Source organism: Stegodyphus dumicola, chromosome 7 (assembly GCF_044657685.1).
Source record: "Stegodyphus dumicola isolate Sdum_Otavi_A_Nest chromosome 7, ASM4465768v1".
Lineage (NCBI taxonomy): Eukaryota > Metazoa > Arthropoda > Arachnida > Araneae > Eresidae > Stegodyphus > Stegodyphus dumicola.
The window spans coordinates 78261123-78281813 of record NC_140774.1 but is presented as its reverse complement, the minus strand read 5'-3'; the positions used below and the strand labels follow the sequence as shown (position 1 = coordinate 78281813).

Below are 20691 nucleotides of genomic sequence, written 5' to 3'. Positions count from 1 at the left end.
AAAGTAACGAAACTCTTCAAGAATATCCTGGTATACTTGAATCCCCATGTTAGCCTTTGACTTTATTTATTGCACGCAGATAGGTCGTCTTGACGATGGTTTTGCCGGAGGCAATGTTCAGTCTTATCTTCTATGCAGCTCAGATAAGAAGTTCTTTGTTACTTCTTCCTTATTTAATTGGCCCGTGAAGTTTGATTAAATGAACTGTACATGTGGATTTGTTGAACACAGAAGTATTTCCAATAAATTCACACTTTTCTTGTGACCATTGAATGTGATTTTTACGCAAGAAAGATCTTTAACAGTTAAGTGGCAATCCAAAATCAAATGCTCAACTCCACAAATGTTAATACCTTTTCAAAGTTATGAAGTTTTAAATAAAAAAACACCAAATATTCAAAGAAGCTTTAACCCTGAAATAAATAGGCAATAATTTGGTAAGAGATGTATTAAAATTTCTATCTATGGTTTTGCAAATTGAATATTTTAATGATTATAAAGAAAACATTACTTTTATTAGATAAAACAAATTGTGGAAGAATTAGGGGTGAATTATACTTGCTAGTTTATTCTAATAATAATTTAAATAAAGATTATTTATATTTAATTACATAGAATCGTAATATTTATACGATTTGTTAACAACTGGTAAAGACTTGTTTGGTCAATATATGCATCCATTTAAAATAATTCAGATGACTTTGTTTTACGTGAAACCACAAGGCCTGTTTTAACAAAATTAGTAAATAATTGCATCAATTACTTTTATTATGAGATTGAAAGCGAGTGGACGACTTTGGCATAACGGATTCTATTAAATATTTGAGTTTATCACAATAAGGCATGCAAATATTCCTTAGTGAGCAAAGACAAAGAGAATATTTAATAATCATTAAACTTTTTTCCTAACGATCTTTCATACTTGTATTTAATGATTCATTTTTTTGCTCTATTATGGAATATGCGTTAACAGACTTTTACGTATGAAATACTGATATAATACAAAGTATTAGTAATTTTAAAACAAAAATAAAATAAAATAAAATACTTAATATTAAAATTAATTTTGTGCGGACTCCGAAACAACTATGTTAAATAATTAACTGAAAGGTAGCTGCAACATTAACGAAATTACATGTGTCAGTAACTTGCATAACAGAAAACTTGCATAAATTCGCAACTTATAGATGAAAGCAACTCTGCTTCATTTTGTACTTTGCTTTGTGGACTATTCCTTAAGAAATTACATATCCAGTAGATTGTTCTACAATAAAATTTCTACTCAAATTAACTTTTTATGAATATTTATAACATAAGTCTAATATCATAAGTTCATAATATAACATTTATAATATAAGTCTTGCGAATTACCGCGCAGCTCTAAATATTAATTCAGTTGCCGATTTCCGGTTATATATAGTCATTCTTCAGTTTTAAACAGAAAAAAGTGTTTGATTATGGCTTTCATAAATCAGTTAAATAAGCCTTGTTGTGCTAGTTCTGTAAAATTCTTCTTAGATTGATTAATATGTAGTTATTGTTAAAAATTCTGAAAATAAAAGAAATTGGATCCACATTTTAAGCCCACATACTCAGTTACCATAAAACATTAACGGCGACTAAACAGTGTCAAAGTAACAGGGATGTAGTCTGAGTAGCGGCATTTAACATATTTTCATTACACGACTAAGCCCTTGCTGACAAAGTGGGTAGCAGTTTGACTTAAACTATGACAGATTTCTTTCTTTCTTGTGAATAAAATCTCTATTAGTCAATCGTTATCTAATCTAATAAAAATAGAAGTGAATGTTTCCTGCCTGAATCGGCATGTTATTTCAAATTTGTAAATCTTGAAGAAACAACTATTTAAAATAAGAAGAATCATATGAATAAAACTGGAACTATAAATGAAATGATTAGAATATATGTTTCAAATACAACTTTAACTTTAGTTTTTAACTTCAGCGATGCAGTGTAATATACAATCTACTTAATATAAAATAGTGTACAACAAACAAGAAATTAAATATATATGTGTATATGTACCTGATTGTCATCGGGAGAGAAAACAGCATCAAAAGCAAACATTTTTGGCGCTGCCACTCCAGCGTGTCTTTCTCCAGGTGTTTCCTGACCACAGACAGTTGGGTCATACAGCGTGACTTGCTTCTTTCGGCTGTCCACGGTGATGTATGATGAATCAGCTCCGCTCACCTCATTTGATGGACACATGCGAAGCATTACCTTCACCTAAAAACCATATTGATAAGTAAAAGGGAATAATTAAACTTGTGATTAGGATCTCATAATGTGGAAATTAGAGCAATATGCAGCTAAGGGCGAAATATCCAAATCGGAGCCAATGTGAAAATATGTAATTTGTCTTTCTTTAATATTTGGTGTTAAATTTAAGGAAAGAAAGTCTATAAATTTAGGAGCTGTTGACAAATTATTATTATGACTGCAAAGTGCTGCCAGTATAAGATATTTCAAAATTATTTCCTGACTAAATATCCCTTCGATCATAAATACATAATTCCAAAGCAGTGACAATTTCGGTCAGATGGTACCTTTAACAGCAATACATCCAATAAAATCTGTTTTCCATCGAAAGATACTAAATGAAATAAAAACGACTTTTCCATACAATAAAAAAATATCTACGTATAATTATGAGTTTTCTCTGAAAAAGAGAGCAGCATATACGAACACTACTAAAGACGACTAAGGACAATATTCGAAAACATTTATCTGCTTTGTAGAGAAACATTAGGTTAATTGGAAAAGCCGGAGAGATAAAAAATTAGCAATCGCCTTCGCCAGTAATCGAACCACGGACCTCTGGAATATCGGCCCAGCGTGCAGAACCACTACACCACGAAGGAACGCTAGGAAGGCGGAAGAAATACCTTATAGCTTTAATAAATTTTTTAGATATATATTTTATATCATAGAAGCTTAAACTTATAAGCATATATACATACTGCCGTTTGCAAAAATGTTAATTTTTTTAAATTTTGATCAAGCGAAATTCAAACTTTATACGAGCCTTGAAATCGAATTCATACGAGCCTTGTTTTCACTGTTTTTTGTTATTAGGTAAAGTGGTTCAATCCATATAATTGATAAATTTATTCAGTATCAATTTAGCCTGTGTTCGCGCCTTACGTAAATTTTGATTTTGTTCTCTGAAAGAGGGCGCCTGCGAGCGCCGAACTACCTGTACATCTATTATACGAACTTGTTCTTCACACAGTCTAATAAACGCAATAACGAACGTTTGTGTCTAATTTCCATCCGCTTCATGGTCCGTCGTGAGCCAGCGCAATTCTTTGTATGATGTGTCAAGGCATTTTTTAACGTTCTGATATAGAAGGACATTTCGTGCAGGAAAAACGGATATATTTTGTGAAAACAGCGGCAGGAATATGGAGTCGATTTTAAAGCAAAAGCGAATCATTAAGGGTAAGTTGACTCGTTTGATTTCACAAGTAAATGGTTTACAAAATCAAGAAAATTCTTTTTCTGCCATTGAAGTGTACGAAAATGATGTTGGTGCATTAAGTGTTGAAGTGAACTGTTTAAACGATAATATTCTTGGTACTTGTTCTAACGCAGAGTTTAGTAAATATGAAATAGAAATGAATGAACTGTTTTCCAAATTCGATGCATTAAAAATTACTTTAAAGAAAAAATCAAGAAAAACTTAGTAATTCAGGCAAAGATATAATGAATGCCAATGCAAACGGCTTGAAACTTCCTCGCGTGGAATTGCCAGTGTTTATGTCTAACTATGTTGATTGGATATCATTTAGGGATTTATTTCTTGCCAGTGTTGGAAATAATAGTACATTAAGTGACAGTCAAAAATTGCAATATCTTAAGCTTTCTGTGAAATGTGAAGCTGCCGTTTTACTACAATCAGTTCAGATTTCAAACGCGAATTATGAAAAGGCATGGGAAGCGCTTACTGAACGTTATGAAGACGAAATAGAAATAATAAACGCAACATTAAATAAATTAACTTCACAACCTGTTCTAAAATATGAATCAGCTTCAGGTTTGCGGAGATTAATCGATACAACACAACAGTGTATTGATACATTAAAAATCCTTAAACAGCCGGTAGAGCATTGGGATACTATGATTATTTTTCTGTGAAAAGAAAAACTTGATAATGAAACACTATAAGAGTGGACGATAGAGCATTCGAACAAGAAAATTTCTGCTTTCGCTGAATTCAAGCGTTTTATTTTAAACAGAGCGAATGCTATTGCCTCTTTGGCGAAGTGCCAGAGGGAGAAGGCAGTTTTGCCTTCTGAAATTAAAACTTGCGGTTCAGGTAGCAGATACAAAGAAAAATGGGATATTATTAAAAAGAATAAATTATGTGCTAATTGCTTGAAGGATAGTAAAACGCATCCCATTTTTAAATGTCGTGCAGGCATGTGTAAATATTGTTCGAAGCCACATAATACAGTGTTATGTTCGAAAAATTCAAATGATGAAAAATGTCATATACCCATGGAACACGGAACTTATACTATTAGTAGCAATAACGCCACGGTGCCTGTCAGGCAAGCAGTTTTGTTGCCTACTGCGGTTGTTTATGTTAAAGATATTAATGGTGATTTACAAAAATGCATGATGCTAATTGATTCAGGGGCCCACCAGCGGCCGAGCGGTAAAGACGCTGAACACTGGTAGTTCGGTCCGAGGTTCGAATCCCGCGAACGGGCTGGCTGCATGGGCGTTTTCGTGGTTTTCCCCATGTGTAACGTGTATACGAGCCAGTTTCCCTTAGAAAGTCCTCCACGAAAGGCATCCCTCCCCTTAGGCAGATAGCCCTAGTGTGCTTTGTCATAATTAAATACACCACACCACACCTAATTGATTCAGGTAGCCAGGGCTCATTCATTCGGGAGCACTGTGTAAATTTACTGCAGCTAAAGCGCACTAGTGCAAACATAAGTGTAAATGGCCTGAGCTAGCAAAAAATTGGAAAGGTTTCAAGTTCAGTTCAATTACAAGTAACATCTCCATTTTATAAAAACGCAAGCCTTTCAGTTAATGCATTAGTTATACCCAAGATCACGTGTGACCTTCCTCAATATCAAGTTGATAGATCTGTTTTGACATCTTTCAAACATTTGTGGTTGGCAGATACAAATTGTTTTCAGCCTGGCCCAATAGATATTCGTTTAGGCGCAGATGTATTTGGCGAGATAATGCTTCATGGACGTTTAACTGTTCCGGGTCATTCGTTAACAGCCTTGGAATCAATATTCGGCTGTGTCATTATCGGAAAGACTAAATGCGTATCACAAACAATTGTATCTAATCATGCTAGTTGTACCAATGGTTCAGCTCCAGCTTGAAACATTTTGAAAATTGGAAGAAATTTGAGATAAAGCATTACACAGCACAAGAAATTGAGTGTGAAAATCATTTCAAGCGGAATTTTTCTCGTGATTCAACAGGTAGATTTGTTGTTAAGTTTCCATTTCGTAGATCTGGCAATGAACTTGGGTCATCAAGGGATGTTGCTGTACATCGTTTACAAAGCACTGAACGTCAATTTATTAAGAATAAATCTCTTTCCAGTCAATATCACAAATTTATGGAGGACTATCAACAACTTGGTCATATGGAATTGATTCCAGAAAATGAAATTTATGTTCCAGCTAATTCTAGTTTTTACCTTCCGCACCATTCAGTTCCGGATAAAAAGGGTGATAAATTTCGAGTCGTATTTGATGGTTCTGCAAAATCTTCTAGCGGCATTTCTCTTAATGAGAAATTGATGGTTGGTCCACAGTTACAGACTGATCTGACAACATTAATTATTCGTTTCAGAATTCACAGAATAGCTATAACTGAAGATATAGAGAAAATTTACAGAGAAATTATACTAAAAGATGCAGACTTTCAGAGAATAGTCTAGCGCGATTCACTTTATAAACCAATTCAGGATTTTCGATTAACTAGGATTGCTTACGGTACTGCATCAGCTCCGTACCTTGCGGTAAGATGTACAGCAGTTAGCAATAGATGAAGCAACTAATTTTCCTTTGGCTTCCAAGACATGTCTTAGGGACTTCTACGTTGATGATTTGATGTCCGGAGCCAGTTCAGTTACTGAAGCTATAGAATTACAAATGCAATTGAATCAGATGTTGTCACGTGCAGGATTTGTTCTAAGAAAATGGACTTCTAACAGCAAAGAAGTCTTGAATTCAATTAATCCAGATTTGTGCTTATCAAATGTTTCTTTGAACATAGACAATGATGATACTGTAAAAACGTTAGTTATCCTGTGGCATCCAGCTTCAGATATGTTTTTATTCAAAGTCAATTCATCATATCCTGAAGTCTTAACCAAACGAACATTACTTTCAATAATCGCAAAGACCTTTGACCCTCTTGGATGGTTGGCACCGATCACGGTTCGGTATAAATTGATTATGCACAGATTGTGGAAACATCAGTTGCAGTGGGATGAAAAGGTTCCTCCAGATATTGAATGTGAGTGGAAACAACTTACAGGAGATATGTTATTCATTAAAAGTATCAAAATTTCACGATTCTTGTTGGTTGAATCAGATAACCAGTTTCAACTGCACGGGTTTTGTGACGCCTCAGAGAAGGCCTACGCCGCTGCAATTTATTATCATTCTGTGTTAGATACTGGACAAATCAAATTTCAGTTGGTGATAGCCAAGACAAGAGTTGCACCACTAAAAAACATATCACTTCCCCGATTGGAACTTTGTGGAGCATTACTGTTGACTAAATTAATGGATTTCACCTGTAGGGCTTTAAATACTCCTCTATCACAAGTTTATTTTCATACTGATTCTACTATTGTATTAACCTGGATAAGATCTCATGCAAGCCGACGGAAGACCTTCGCCAACAGAGTAGCAAAAATCCAGACTTTATCTTCTCCTGTCCAGTGGCATCATGTGAGTGGAAATGCTAATCCTGCTGATCTTGCAACGCGTGGTGTGTCATCATCTGCACTGGTTACTTCATTGTGTCTATGTGGTCCACATTTATTGTATAATTTATTTCCCTTTCAGCCAGCATTATCTGCACCACTACTGAATGATTCTGTGCCAGAGCAAAGATGTGCTTTACAGTCAACAACTGCTGCCAGTCACTTGACAGACGCTCATGATTTATTTTACAAATATTCTTCTCTCACTAAACTTAAACGTGTTGTAGCATTATGTCTGAGGTTTGTAAATAACTGTAAAAATTCAGAACATCAGGTAAGTGGATTTTTAAAAACTAGTGAATTAACTAAAGCTATGCATGTGTTAATTAAATTAATGCAATGTGTTGAATTTAAGAATGACATTAACACTTTAGGGAGAAATCAATCATTATCTGGTATAAGCAAAATTTTATCTTTAAATCCCTTTTTAGATAATTTAGGTATTCTCAGGGTGGCGGTCGCTTGCGACATGCAAACCTAACATATGGCTTTAGGCATCCAATTTTGCTTCCAAAGAAGCACATTTTAACTCATCTCATTGTTAGACATTACCATGAAAGACTTTTGCAGGTCCACAACTTATGCAATCTTGCATTCAAGAACAATATTGGATCATAAATGGTAGAGCTCTTATCAGAGATTTAGTTAGGAAATGTATAAAGTGTTGCAAAATTAGAGCATCTGTCACTAACCAATTGATAAGCGATTTGCCGTCTAGTAACGTTTCGCCTGCTCCTGCGTTTTTGCGCTGTGGAGTGGATTACGCAGGTCCTTTTCAAATTAAAGCAAATAAGGGTCGAGGCTCTAGGTCAATCAAGGCATATATAGCTCTATTTGTTTGTTTTACGACAAGAGCTATTCACCTAGAATTGGTGACTGATCTTTCAGTAGATGCTTTTATTGCAGCTCTTAAGAGGTTCATTTCCCGCAGAGGCAAAAGCAGTGATATATATAGCGATTGTGGTTCCAATTTTGTTGGAGCAAAACGCAAACTGATGGAATTTGAGAGGCTTGCTAGGTCTGCAACTTATAACCAAAATATTAGCAGATATTTGGTTGATAATGGCATTTAAATGTTCCAGGTGCGCCACATATGGATGGGCTCTGGGAAGCTGGTATAAAATCAACAAAATACCATTTAAAACGAGTAGTTGGTGAGGCGAGATTGACATATGAAGAATTTGAAACATTTCTCACACAAATAGAAGCTTGTCTTAATTCGCGACCTTTAACAAGTTTGTCTAATGATCCAAATGACTTATCAGCATTGACGCCTGGTCATTTTCGTATTGGTAGATCATTAACAAGTATTCCTGAACCAAATTACATTGAAGTTTCCCATCTCACTAGATGGCAACATATTCAAAAAATGGTTCAACAATTTTGGAAGCGTTGGCACAAAGAATATCTGTGTTGATTACAACAAAGACCAAAATGGCTTTTGCCAACTAAAAATCTTCAAGTTAATGATCTGTGTCTCATAAAGGAGGATAACTTACCTCCAACTAAATGGAAAATGGGTAGAATTACTCAGTTACATCCTGGTCTTGATAATATTGTTAGGGTTGTGACTATTAAGACTTCAGATGGCATGGTCAGAAGAAATATTACAAAATTGTGTCCATTACCAATTTGAGTTTTAATTCATGTATTATAAATTAAGTATTATATCATGATTTTAATATTGTTTTGTGTTTTAAATTTACTGAATTTTAACCACTAAATGTTGAAATAGTATTTTAAGGTGGGCGGCATGTTCGCGCCTTACGTAAATTTTGATTTTGTTCTCTGCAAGAGGGCGCCTGCGAGCGCCGAACTACCTGTATATCTATTATACGAACTTGTTCTTCGAACTTGAACAGTCTAATAAACGCAATAACGAACGTTTGTGTCTACTTTCCATCCGCTTCAGCCTGGAATTGTTTAATTTTTATTGAATGTTACCATATGCCAAAATTTACTTATTCTAAAGTGATTAATCTCTTTAAACACAGCCACTGATCTGCCACAGAGATTTTTCCATTATATCTCTTCCACGGAATTTTCTGCAGATTTTCGGGGAATAACATTATTTCTCGGAGATGGTTGTAGGACTTCAGAGAATCGATTGTGTCTTTATATATTTGAATTAAATTTATATGTTTAATATATTTCTGTATTTAATGAGCTACACATTTTATATATCTAATAGGACATTAAGGGTAACTGAACCTATATTTATTATTAAAATTAAAATAATTTGTTTTAAAAGTAACCAAGTATATTTGACCTATTTAGTACCCATTTAAGCAATATTATTTATAGGAAGAACAAACGCTTTGTTCAAAAGAACTTCTTTAACGCAGTTATTCTTCGTATCTGTATCTGTGAAGAATATCATGTTTATGGAGTAGAAATTTTGGAAAATCAACTGCATCCTACTGGAGATTAAACAAGAAAATTCCATTTGTAACTTAGATGTACTATAACATGATGACCTCCACATTACAAAAGTGAGCAGGAGAAAAATGGTATAATTTCTTACATTCCTCTCTTCTTAAAGGGAGACTGGAAGGGTGCACGAGAACTAGTCAGCCAAATCCACAAGGTAGCGAAGTAACCTCCACAACATTTTAGTTTATACTCCAAATTAGGTAGTATTATAAACATGAAAAATCATTTCCTCCTTCGCTGGGATTCTAGTTACAGATAATCCATCTGCCATCTAAATATTCTGATGTCTGAACATATAATTACAATTGCACGCACGGACATGTAATATTTTTTAATTATTTCTCATGTAAAAGGATAATTGGAGAGATTCACCAAATTCTTCTACCACATCCAGATGGCGATGAGTTAATGGTCTACTCATTTTAGTTCGAACGCTAGTGTAGAGGCTAACAGTCGTTGTGAAAGGATGGATGTGTTACCATTCACATACTCCATGTATTAACTTGGGAATATGGAAGTATTGCATATCGCATTCGCCTGTGCATGCTCTAGTGATACATGGCATAATAATGCGCAAGAGGAAATACGATGATTCCTTACACATCTATAATGAACTACTGACAAATTTATTTAAAATTCCATCTTTTGTTTTATTCCCTTTCGAACTAATAAAATGACTCAGTAACAGTTCAGCTAAAATTTTAATTATTATAAAATTTTTTCTATAAAAAGTTAGAAAATCTTATTCAGAAGCTGTATCTGTACATGCACATAACGATTTGTCAACATGAATGCGCTAATCCGAAACACACTTAACTAATAGTTCATCTTACTCCTACTGTTAGGAAATAATTTCTTAAATTAAATCTCTATCTGTTGATGTAACTAACTGTATATAACTGTACAATGATACTCTGTTAACCCTTTCGTGTACAGACGAAACTTTTACGCTGCAGTAAAGGTTAACGACTTCTCTTCCATTCAAAAAACCGCAAGTTATAATAAATTACTAAATTTATTTAAATAATTGCATTTCTTTTGAAAAAAATAAATGTTGAACGTTTTAATGTTCCCGAAAGCGTCTGGAATATATTTTAATCCCAGGGATTAAAAAAAAGTGCAGAAAAGTAAACCTATACACGATTTACTACTCCATACGTATCTCTACATGCAATCTCAATCTTTAAAGAATCCTGTGCAACGATGAAGAAGATCCTGCATAAAGATGAAAGTTTTCAACTGATTACTGTTGTCGTCCATCGAGAGTATTAATTAAGTAAATAATTTTCTCTCAACTACTTTTTAAATAAGATACTTACTTTAAAAACATTTACATATCTACAGACGTTTTTAACTAAAAGCATTATTTGAAAGATAAAAATTGTTAGAAAGATAAAAGTTACATTCCTTTTTATCATTTGCTACTTTCCTTAATACTAAGTAAAATCAAAAACTCTCAACTTAAACTTTTCTCAACTTAAAAATCCAATTAACGTCTCTTTTTTATATAAAGTATACGAATTCTCAAAGAATAAAAAATATGCATATTCTTAGTATAATAGGTATAACTTTTAAATTATATTCAATAAGCTTTTCCCTTACAACTACCGTGGACTCCCGATTAACCAGCGTAATACGAAGGCCGACGCCCACAGTTCACGTAAAATCATGATTGATCTGAAAGCAATTAAAAGGAAAAAAAACTAAAGAAAACGAAAGCTTAAGTAATGAGGAATAATCCCTATTATAGTTAACAGAAATATACTATGAACAATTTACTTATGTGTTTTAGCAGTTTAATTTGAAGAACAGGTTCATTTATCGTAAAATAAATTTAATGAACAAATTAAACACGAAAAACACTTTTCGACACAGAAAAAAACGATTTTTTTTGTTAACATTTCTCTTGAATTTTCACAGTAGTCAGTGAGGAATAGAAGGTTAATAGTTCTGTACTTAAATTACTTTTAAGATTTAGCAATTGATTTTTGACAGATGCTTTAACGATATTTATAGTATATTATCATAAATTCAGATTATGTAAATAAATTTTGTATTGTTGTGAATAAAAATATATTCTAAATACTATAATATCATTTGCTCTCACCGCTGTTATCACTCGCATTTCGTTTTTTTCCCCTTTTCGTAGAAAATTTGCTTTATTCTGATGGTTTTTTATATTAATTTTCCCATCGTCTCACAAAAACAAAATTAGCAATTTATAAGCAAGGCACGAGTAATCAGTAACTAGTTATAATAGAGAAAACAATAAAATCCATCCTCAGGTTCAATTTCTGTTTGTTTTAAACATAAAAAGCTGCTAGTTTCTCCACAGATTTATAAGCCAAAATTGCTTCATATACTCAGTACATTTATGAAAAGTTTTGAGACACTTCACGTTATGTTAGTGTATGAGGCACAGCCAAAAAATAACACTTGTACCTTTACTAACTGAGTATACACAAATGAGATCACAACATTTCATCTTTATGTAACAATGTTCCCTGCAGTAACTTCAGGCTATGAGTAATGTTTATTTTCCGAGAAAAAATCCTTTGGCTAACTAAGCACACTTAATTTTTATCTCGTTATCTATATTGAGCTTTTTTGCTTGTGAGTGCCTCTTTAAGAGATCCACTCATACGCAAGCAGATTTTTCTCATATCGAAGAGATAATCAGGCATTCACGATACAGTCTATTTATCTTACAATGAATATCTGCAAGTTTTGACTCCCATTAACCCAACATTGGGTGACGGCTCTTTTCTTCTCTTTTTCTGCACTCTTTTAGGTAAGCAATCTTATCTGCCGATATCATACGTTCCTTTAGACATACAAACCATCGCAAAGAACTATCTGAAGCAGGAGTTAATATAATAATTCTATAATAAAACTGTCTACTATATGATTTTGATTTTTCAAATGCCATATGATCTTTTGACTCTCTTGTAAAAATATTTGTTTACTGAATCATTTCAAATGGCATTCTAATTTTGTTTACTTTTTATTTCTAACTCACCTTTCCAACTCCCGTCACTTCTTTGCGACCCGTTATCCTCAGCAGTCCTGGGGGTACAGGTGGTGGATGTGTCTTGATGATGTCTCTAAAATTCGTTCGGAACACAGGAGGCTCAGGATCTTTCTTCTTCTTCTTCGCAGACAAGTTCAAGCGCTGAGCAGCTCTAAATAGAAAAAAAGAAAAAAACAAAATATGTAATAGTACAATCCTTTGTGTATAGCAATCTTTGCATACAATTTACGTCATGATTCGTTTCTTTGCGTAAGTAAGAAATTAGAAATCGTGTTAAACAGATTATTTTGCCGCGTAAATGTGACCCCAGAATCAAATTCATCTCATGAAGGTGCTTTATTAGCATGAAGATGGGACAATGGGGTTTTCTCTGTGCATTCCCATCTTAAATACTGAAATGCAATTCCATTGCCAAAAATACATAACGAAAAAATTTTCATATTCGAGTGACTAAGAATGTAAATTTCGTCTTTCCTTAGTTCCCTCTCTATTAAAACTTTAGTAGGCATCCACGACAATATTCAAAATACTTCAGTTTCGTAATACAGTTTCGTGATGCTGACATTTATCCTTGCTTGGAAATGCTCTTATTTATTTGGTTTATGATGGAAGAGTTGCAACGAATGAACGTTGTAAAATTCTTATTTATTTTGAACGCTAAAGCATTTAGAATGCTTAGAATCCAAAGTCATTGCTCAAGTAAACTAACGGAATCAATCTCTGTGCAAAATATTGTTTGATCATTGACATATAAACCAAGCTTCGAAGGTCTCAGAAAGACGCACAAACCAGTACAACACGAGTAATAATTCGAAAAACAGCTTTCTGAAGTAAATACAGAATACTAGATAGATCGATATATAAATTTCATTTCGAGTGCTCGAGTAATGCATGGTATGTCGATACTGATACCACCTACAGGTATCCATCCTATTTCGTAAATAAATTTCTCCCTGAATCGCGCAAGTGTAATGTATTCTAGGTCGCAATATCCGTAGTCAGACAATTACGAATGTCTTACCACCATAATGGGATTCTGTGAAAGCAGTAAATAATGTAAAATGTGTTAGCTATTAAAAAATACGTATATACGATGTTTGAATAAAATTACCCTTTATTTAATGCAGATGTATTTCTAACTTGGCAACTACAAGTTTTAATTAAATTCCAAGTTCATTTATTGAGGTAAAATTTTAAAATACAATTATTACGTATATGATTGTGGTAACTGTACAATTATGGAAAATGCAAATAAATGATGGTACATCAACTAAACAGTCTCGAAAACTGCAAATATTGTACTGTTGTAAAAGAAACCTATTTGCCTTAATACCACTTTGAAATGACCGCACTCATATTTAGTTTATATGAAGCTAACTCTTTAGCACTTAGTTTAAATGTAACTAATCTAGCTTTTTGTCAATTCGTCAGAAACGTATCTACCTCTTACTAGCAAAAATAATAGTGTAGAGGTTTATAAAAACATCAGTTTTATGCATTATACCAAATAAATATGCTACTTAAAACAAAATAAAGATTGTGAAAAGAACTCATATATTTTTACAACATTTAGTTTATTACACCAATTGATATTTAATGTATTTTTCTAATTTTGAAGACAAATTAAAGATCTTTGGCTCCATAACTAGCAATAGTTGTAGGAAATGCCGTGGCATGAATGCTGTGATGGCACAAACATAATGTAATATAACGGGGAAAATATACACCTTTCTATCAGGAATGGCGAGATCTTTTACTATAAGTGCGCTGCAAAAATATTTATTAAATAAATTTGACTAAAATAAAATAACCTATTTAAATTAAGTTTACTAATTTTATTTTTAAATCCATTTTGTACTTATTTTGTTAGTTTTTATTCAACTTCTGATGTCACACGTCTATCACTAATCTCTCGTTTTGACGCTCTTATGTTACCTTACGTACTACAGTATTAATCACCCAAGTAATCTAGCATTGTTGTTAGATGCACATCGCAATAGATTCCACTTTTACCTCTTTTATCGTTTACTTCTTTTGTCTTATCAAATTATAGAAAATAATATTTTTAACACAGCACTAGTACAGAATGAGTTGTTTAAGCTATATTATTCATAATAATTTATATAAATATAAAGTTAGTATAAATTGTGTTTATAATATTATACGATATTTCATGTACAATTTTTATAGGCATTTACACCATTGACGTAAATAATAAAAAAGTCTCTAACACCATAAAATTATAATGTTAATGTACAAAAATCGTAATCCTAATAACTATCAACTGCTTATAAACGTATATAAGCAACTAATACGTAATGCAACTGTTCTGTTATATAAATAGTGCATCTTTATGAATTTTCAGTTATTCTTTTAACTTGTTCAACTAAATAATCGTATAAGAAATTATTAGAAACAAAACTTTGCAGCAAGAAGTAGTAATTAAGTAAAGAATGATTTTACTTCATTTGCCTTTATTTCAGTATCTTTGTACATTTTAAAAATCTTCCGTCTCTGTTTTTCAACGAATTTCTACACCTGTATTCCAGCTTCTAAATGAAGCAATAGTACCAAATTTACAGGACAGTAAACTGCTACTACCCCGCCTTATGAAGAGCCACTAGTCCTAAAAGTGCTAAGTCAATTAGTTTTCGGGACGCATCAAAACCAACCCTTTTTACGCCTTTCTCTCGATCATAACTCACAGGCGGGGCTGCTAACATCCGCTGGCTGAAATTGTGACAGCCATTTTTCCAATAAATAGCCCTTCCATAAAACACGACGATAGCTCCAAAGAAGGCACAGATCTCAGAAGTCATTTATCAAAATTCTTTATAAGGGACGGGGCCATCTACGGCTGCCACGAGAATTTTAAAGAGGTGAAAGGGGCGAGGTCGAAATTAAAAACAGAAAATGGCGTCTGTGAGTTATACTATCGCAACATCTGAACGTAATATACAGATATTTCCAGCAATATAATGTAATATAGATCCACAGATATAGTCTTACTACTGTAACAAAAGGAAGAAGTACCACAGACTGGCCCAATTTGAGAATATAATAATTGATGAAATATAATCGTAAAAAAACGTACTACAGATAGAGTGAGTTTATGTTAGAAAATAAAACACAATAATCCTGATGCTCATTTATTTTGAAGTATATTTTTTTTTAGAAGCAGTGTTATCAGTACGTCGAAGAGCACTTATTATTACTATTATCATTTAAAAAAGATTATCAACAAAGCAGTCTAACTTGTGGATTATCGCATTTATTCCTTTTTGGAAGGAAAGTTTCAAATAAAAACCGCAACCTTAAATTTTAACGTACTTTCTATAAATTGACCAGATATATTTTATAATATAACTAACGGGTGAATTTTATGATATTTTGATTATTATTGTAATTAACGCTTCCGCGCCATATATTAAGCATTTAAGTGCATAATAAAGGTTAGGTTTGTGCTTGTCAATATTATAAAAACTTATCATTTGCAATTAATGTTTCCCACACTGATTCCATAGGATGAATTCAGTTCATCAATTGCCTAATTGCAGCAACTAAATGGCGGTTCAGGCGTTGGAAAATAAATAAACGAAATATACTGCATGAAATTGAATGACCTTTCCATTTGGTAAGACGGAATTTTAAGTGGACGCGGTGAAAATATTAACATCTGCTTTCAGCAAATTTATTCACGTAATAGAAAGCAAAAAGGGAACTCAGGTTTAGACTTCTCAAACCTGTCCTTTCCCAGCTTTCGTTTATTAAATATTTTTATTTTAATTTTACGGAGAGAGGGGTATTCGCTCATTTTTAAACAGATAACTGTTCTTGATTTAAAACTCCAAATTAAGAACTTATATCTTTTAAGTATTTAAAATATGTTTGAGTTTCACAAAAATATACTCATTACTCAGACGAAAATTTCGTTAAAATATACTCGTATACGGGATGCTCGGATAGGGCAAATATCGACAGTTTCGAGTGATTGAGAATATATGCATTTTCAGCAATTTTAGATGCCCAACGTGCAAATTTAGTCACATATATCTGATATGAAAATATGTACTTTCTACTCAGATATTCTTTGCGCATACAGCCCTCTTATCAGATCAACATCACCACCGTAAATCATAAGCTGTCACAGCAAATCCGAACTACAATATGCGAGATCTAGCCTCGAGGCTCTGCGTCAGTCAGATGTCAAACCACCCTCAGGGACGAAGAAAGGGGTAATTCTAGAACTGCAATAAATTCAGAACTGTTGCATATTTACATGCAGTTACTTGAAGACTATCAAAAGCAGCAGTGTTAAGAGAATGCTATTACATCAATGTTAGTCATATATAATGTATTTGGGTAAAAGAAAGATGATATAGTTTTTGATATTCTCATATAATATTTGATATGCCTTTACCATCCATTAGAAAAATTACCTAAATTAAATTTATGGAGTTTTAGATCATTTCCGAAACAAAAACGAACTCAACCTCATAATGACATAACAATATTCAGAATTCTCAATATCGTTTAAAAATATGTGATTAGTTTGGTTTATTTATTATCGTAAAGCACGTCAGTGTATTGCTAGAGGAGGACGTCATAAAGAGTTTTCTTATCGGAAATAGCGGGTCGGATTCATTACAAACGAAGAAAATCACGAAACATTAAACATGGAAGAAACCACGACTTTTTAACGCACCCAGTCCGTTAGGAAGAGTTCAAATTATCAGTGTTCAAACACATCATCTACATTCTTTATAACGAGCTACTGGTGTGGCAAAGAATGTGATGGTCGAAACAAAGTTTAAGGATCAAAAATGTATTTTATTATAAGTAAACAATATATCATTGTATTGTATGCGAAACCAGGTTTTTCTCCTTTAAAAACAACACACAACTTTTTCGGGTTCTAAACATAAATTTAAATACAAAAATAGGTAGGAGTTTGATAAATATTATAATTCAAAGATGCACGTTATAATTAAACATAAAAAATATAAGCTTAAATGATTAAAAGATATATCAAAGATTTTTAAAATGTGCACTTATCTTGTAAAAATTATACGCTAAGACTACTTCATGACAAGGCTGAATTCCACTGTATCAAAACTAGTACTCGTTTATTATAACTCTGCTTGATATGCCCTATTTTCGCTTATTAAACTCATGCAGCCTCAATATCATGTAAATAACATGAACCCTGAATAACGCATTTATTAAAAAAAAAAAAAAAAGAAAAAAGAAAAAAAAAAAAAAAAAAGAAAAATTTGAGTCTTTAAGCACCTAAGCCCCTATGCGTAACTCATTATAAAACTTGGTTCTAAGCGAATTTCAAAAGCATGTTAGAATAATGTTTAGTTTCGCAAATAAATTTATGACATTTATAATTTTAAATTTACCTACAAACAGCTTTATATTAATTTCTTTTCTTTATGGTTTCTTCCCACCGTATTCGCCCAGAAAAGAGGTTAATGCAAATTGTAAGCAGCGTCGATTAAAACCAGAATATAATTTTAACTAAGTGAATTCTCCTCGTTGCATCTGCCACATACTGTAAGCAGATACATGTATCAGAAAACAAGGTTGGATTGTCTACATTCGGTCTAATAGTCGCGTTCGGAAAGTTTTAGAAAGGTATTCATTTTTCCTGTCTGAATACTACGGTGTTGTGTTTATCATGTGCACATAATTCCTTTACATTATATACAATGATAGAGCATACAGCACCACACATGATTTTATGACTTTAATCTTCTAACAATATGCCTAAAACGAAATACACCTAATAAAGAACCAACATTTTAGAGATTTCTTATTTTAGAAGGTGCAGGTAATGTCTACGATGATATATGCATTACTTTAAACGTCGTAAGAAATATTCTATAAAAGATCTGTTAATTTTTTGTTTATTTTTAAAATTAATTATTATTTTTATTTTTATTATTTTCTGTATTGAAACCGGGCTCATCCGTATTTATTTTTCGAGCTCTAGCTATTTGCCTTATTTGTCTATTAGTTAATTCGGCACTGCTGGTGGACAAGAAGTCGCAATACATGTTTTGAAACTACATTAATTGCATGTAGGCAATAGATAATAAAGTTGTGTGTTACATTTTATCACGCGTTTTTTAAGAAGCATTTCGAAAGACCATAACTCATTAGCATTTAGAGTTTAACTTATTGAGCTCAACCGAGACAAATTACACGGTTTTATTGAAAGCGGTCTTTCATTATCACAATAAAGCTCATAACGAACATATATTTATTTATTTTCCATATATTATGACTTTTATTTCAAAAATAACACCAAAAAAACCGCTAAAGGAGGTGATTTAATTTTATTTGTTCTTGATCATTCAATACCAAATCCTCAAATCCTGCCAGCAATAAATGAGCTTAGCTGTACATGCATTTAGAATTTTTATGTGCCTTCTGTTCTGCAAATATAAAACAGTAATTTAATAAACATTATAAGGCATTTTTTCACCTATCCGCATGCTTTCATGGCGTAACCGGAAGCATGCACGCGTATTCGGGAAGTCCGGAGTTCGAATCCCGAGGACAGCATGGCGGATTTCTTCAATTTCGTGACTTCGAAAAATTATAAAACAAAAGTGCAGTGGGACCCGAACTAAAAGGGGTAAACGATAATTCGTCGCCATCGGGGTTTGGCTTAGGTTCGTTAATTCCCACTCGCCCTTTATAAGGGGTTACATAAGGTATTTTCTCACTCCTTTCCATATGCCTTCGTGGTGTAACTGAAATGCTCAAAGGGTATTCGGGAGGTCCCGAATCTCGGTGAAGGCATTGCACATTTTTATGTAACTGCATTGATATAATCTAAAGAATCGATAACATTCTTTATAATTTGGATGGAATACTTTTAACTGCAAATGTGGAGCACGTGATACTAGTAATAACATCAGTTATTATTCCATTTGTTTTGCTTTAAGTTAGACAAATATGAATACTTAACATTTTCTCATAACTATTAGAAGTTTAAATTCCAAATACCAAGCAAAATATGAGAAGTAATATTTAATGAAAATATAAAGACAGAGCTAAAAGGAGGGGGAGAGAAAAAGAGAACTGAAATAATTTGACAAAACTGCACTCAAGAAACTATGAAACGCTGAAGATTAACATTTGTGTGAACGACCGAAAATTTCTAGAAGCTTTTTCTGAGACACTTTCAGATATAGCTGCAAGACTGCAATCAATTTTAGACAAGAGAAATGTCGCATCCTCTCTTACCCGATAGGAATGCAATATGTACCAACGGACGTAAAAATAAAAGGACTGTATGATATCACATTGAACTGTGACAGCTTTGACACACAAATGATAATACAACTGCCATATCGCTAGTCTTAAGAGAGCAGATGTTTTGCATATCATTTACTAATTTCTTTCCACAGAACACCAAACCCAATGTTTATTCGTTATGGCACAGCGCTAATAGTATATATCCACACAGATGTATGCGAAGCCACTTATTAATTTTATTTCGAATATATGTGCACTATGAAGTACTTATTCGATATTTTCACGAACGCATCATAGCTTACTTAGCTAATTTGCCTATTTTTTTTTATTTCATATTTTTACGAAATGTATTACATGACTTGATTTTTCTTCTTAGACTTCTGTGCCAGTGAAAAAGATTAACAATTAAAATTATTAAACTTTAGAAAAATAAATTTTAATATTTATATTATTCCATGATCATAATATAACCACAATAACGCAATCATATTATCGATTACATAACTTAAAAGAATGAAAACTAAAAAATATCTTTGTTTCTAATCCTGAATTTACTGCTATAATATTTCATCTATCAAAATAGTGTGAACTTTGTTCAGGTAGATTATAGACCTACAGAGCCAACTCCATAAAAAAGTTCGATTCCATTCTTTGCAGCGTTACAAATGGTTCGAGTCATAACCAAACGTCCTGAGCAATTCATTGCAAAACCCATCAGAAAACCTCGGCAACTGAATGCAAGTCAGAACTTCCCACCCAGGGCATCTATTTCACGCAACATCCCTTTCCAATACATCTTCATCATAAAAAGCCATGCCTTACAGTTCAAAAAGAAGGAAAATAGGAAAGAGTGAGCCCAAGACTTCAAGAAACTTCTGGACCGCATAAGCGATCACCGTCCACGGCAGAATGGAGTGCCACATATATTTTATGACTGTATAAACGGCGCGTATCC

General features: G+C 32.9%; 1 protein-coding gene across 2 annotated transcripts in view; it reads right to left on the bottom strand.

Moving 5' to 3' along the window:
* The window catches only part of LOC118197238 (uncharacterized), a 403557-nt gene that overhangs the window by 62827 nt on the left and 320039 nt on the right, over window positions 1-20691 (bottom strand). For both annotated transcript variants that reach the window (XM_085820507.1, XM_085820508.1), the window contains 2 exons: window positions 12453-12615; window positions 2047-2250 (listed from right to left, as the gene is read on the bottom strand). In XM_085820507.1, the coding sequence (XP_085676633.1) occupies window positions 2047-2250; window positions 12453-12615 (367 nt within the window). The remainder of the gene's footprint in view (window positions 1-2046; window positions 2251-12452; window positions 12616-20691) is intronic.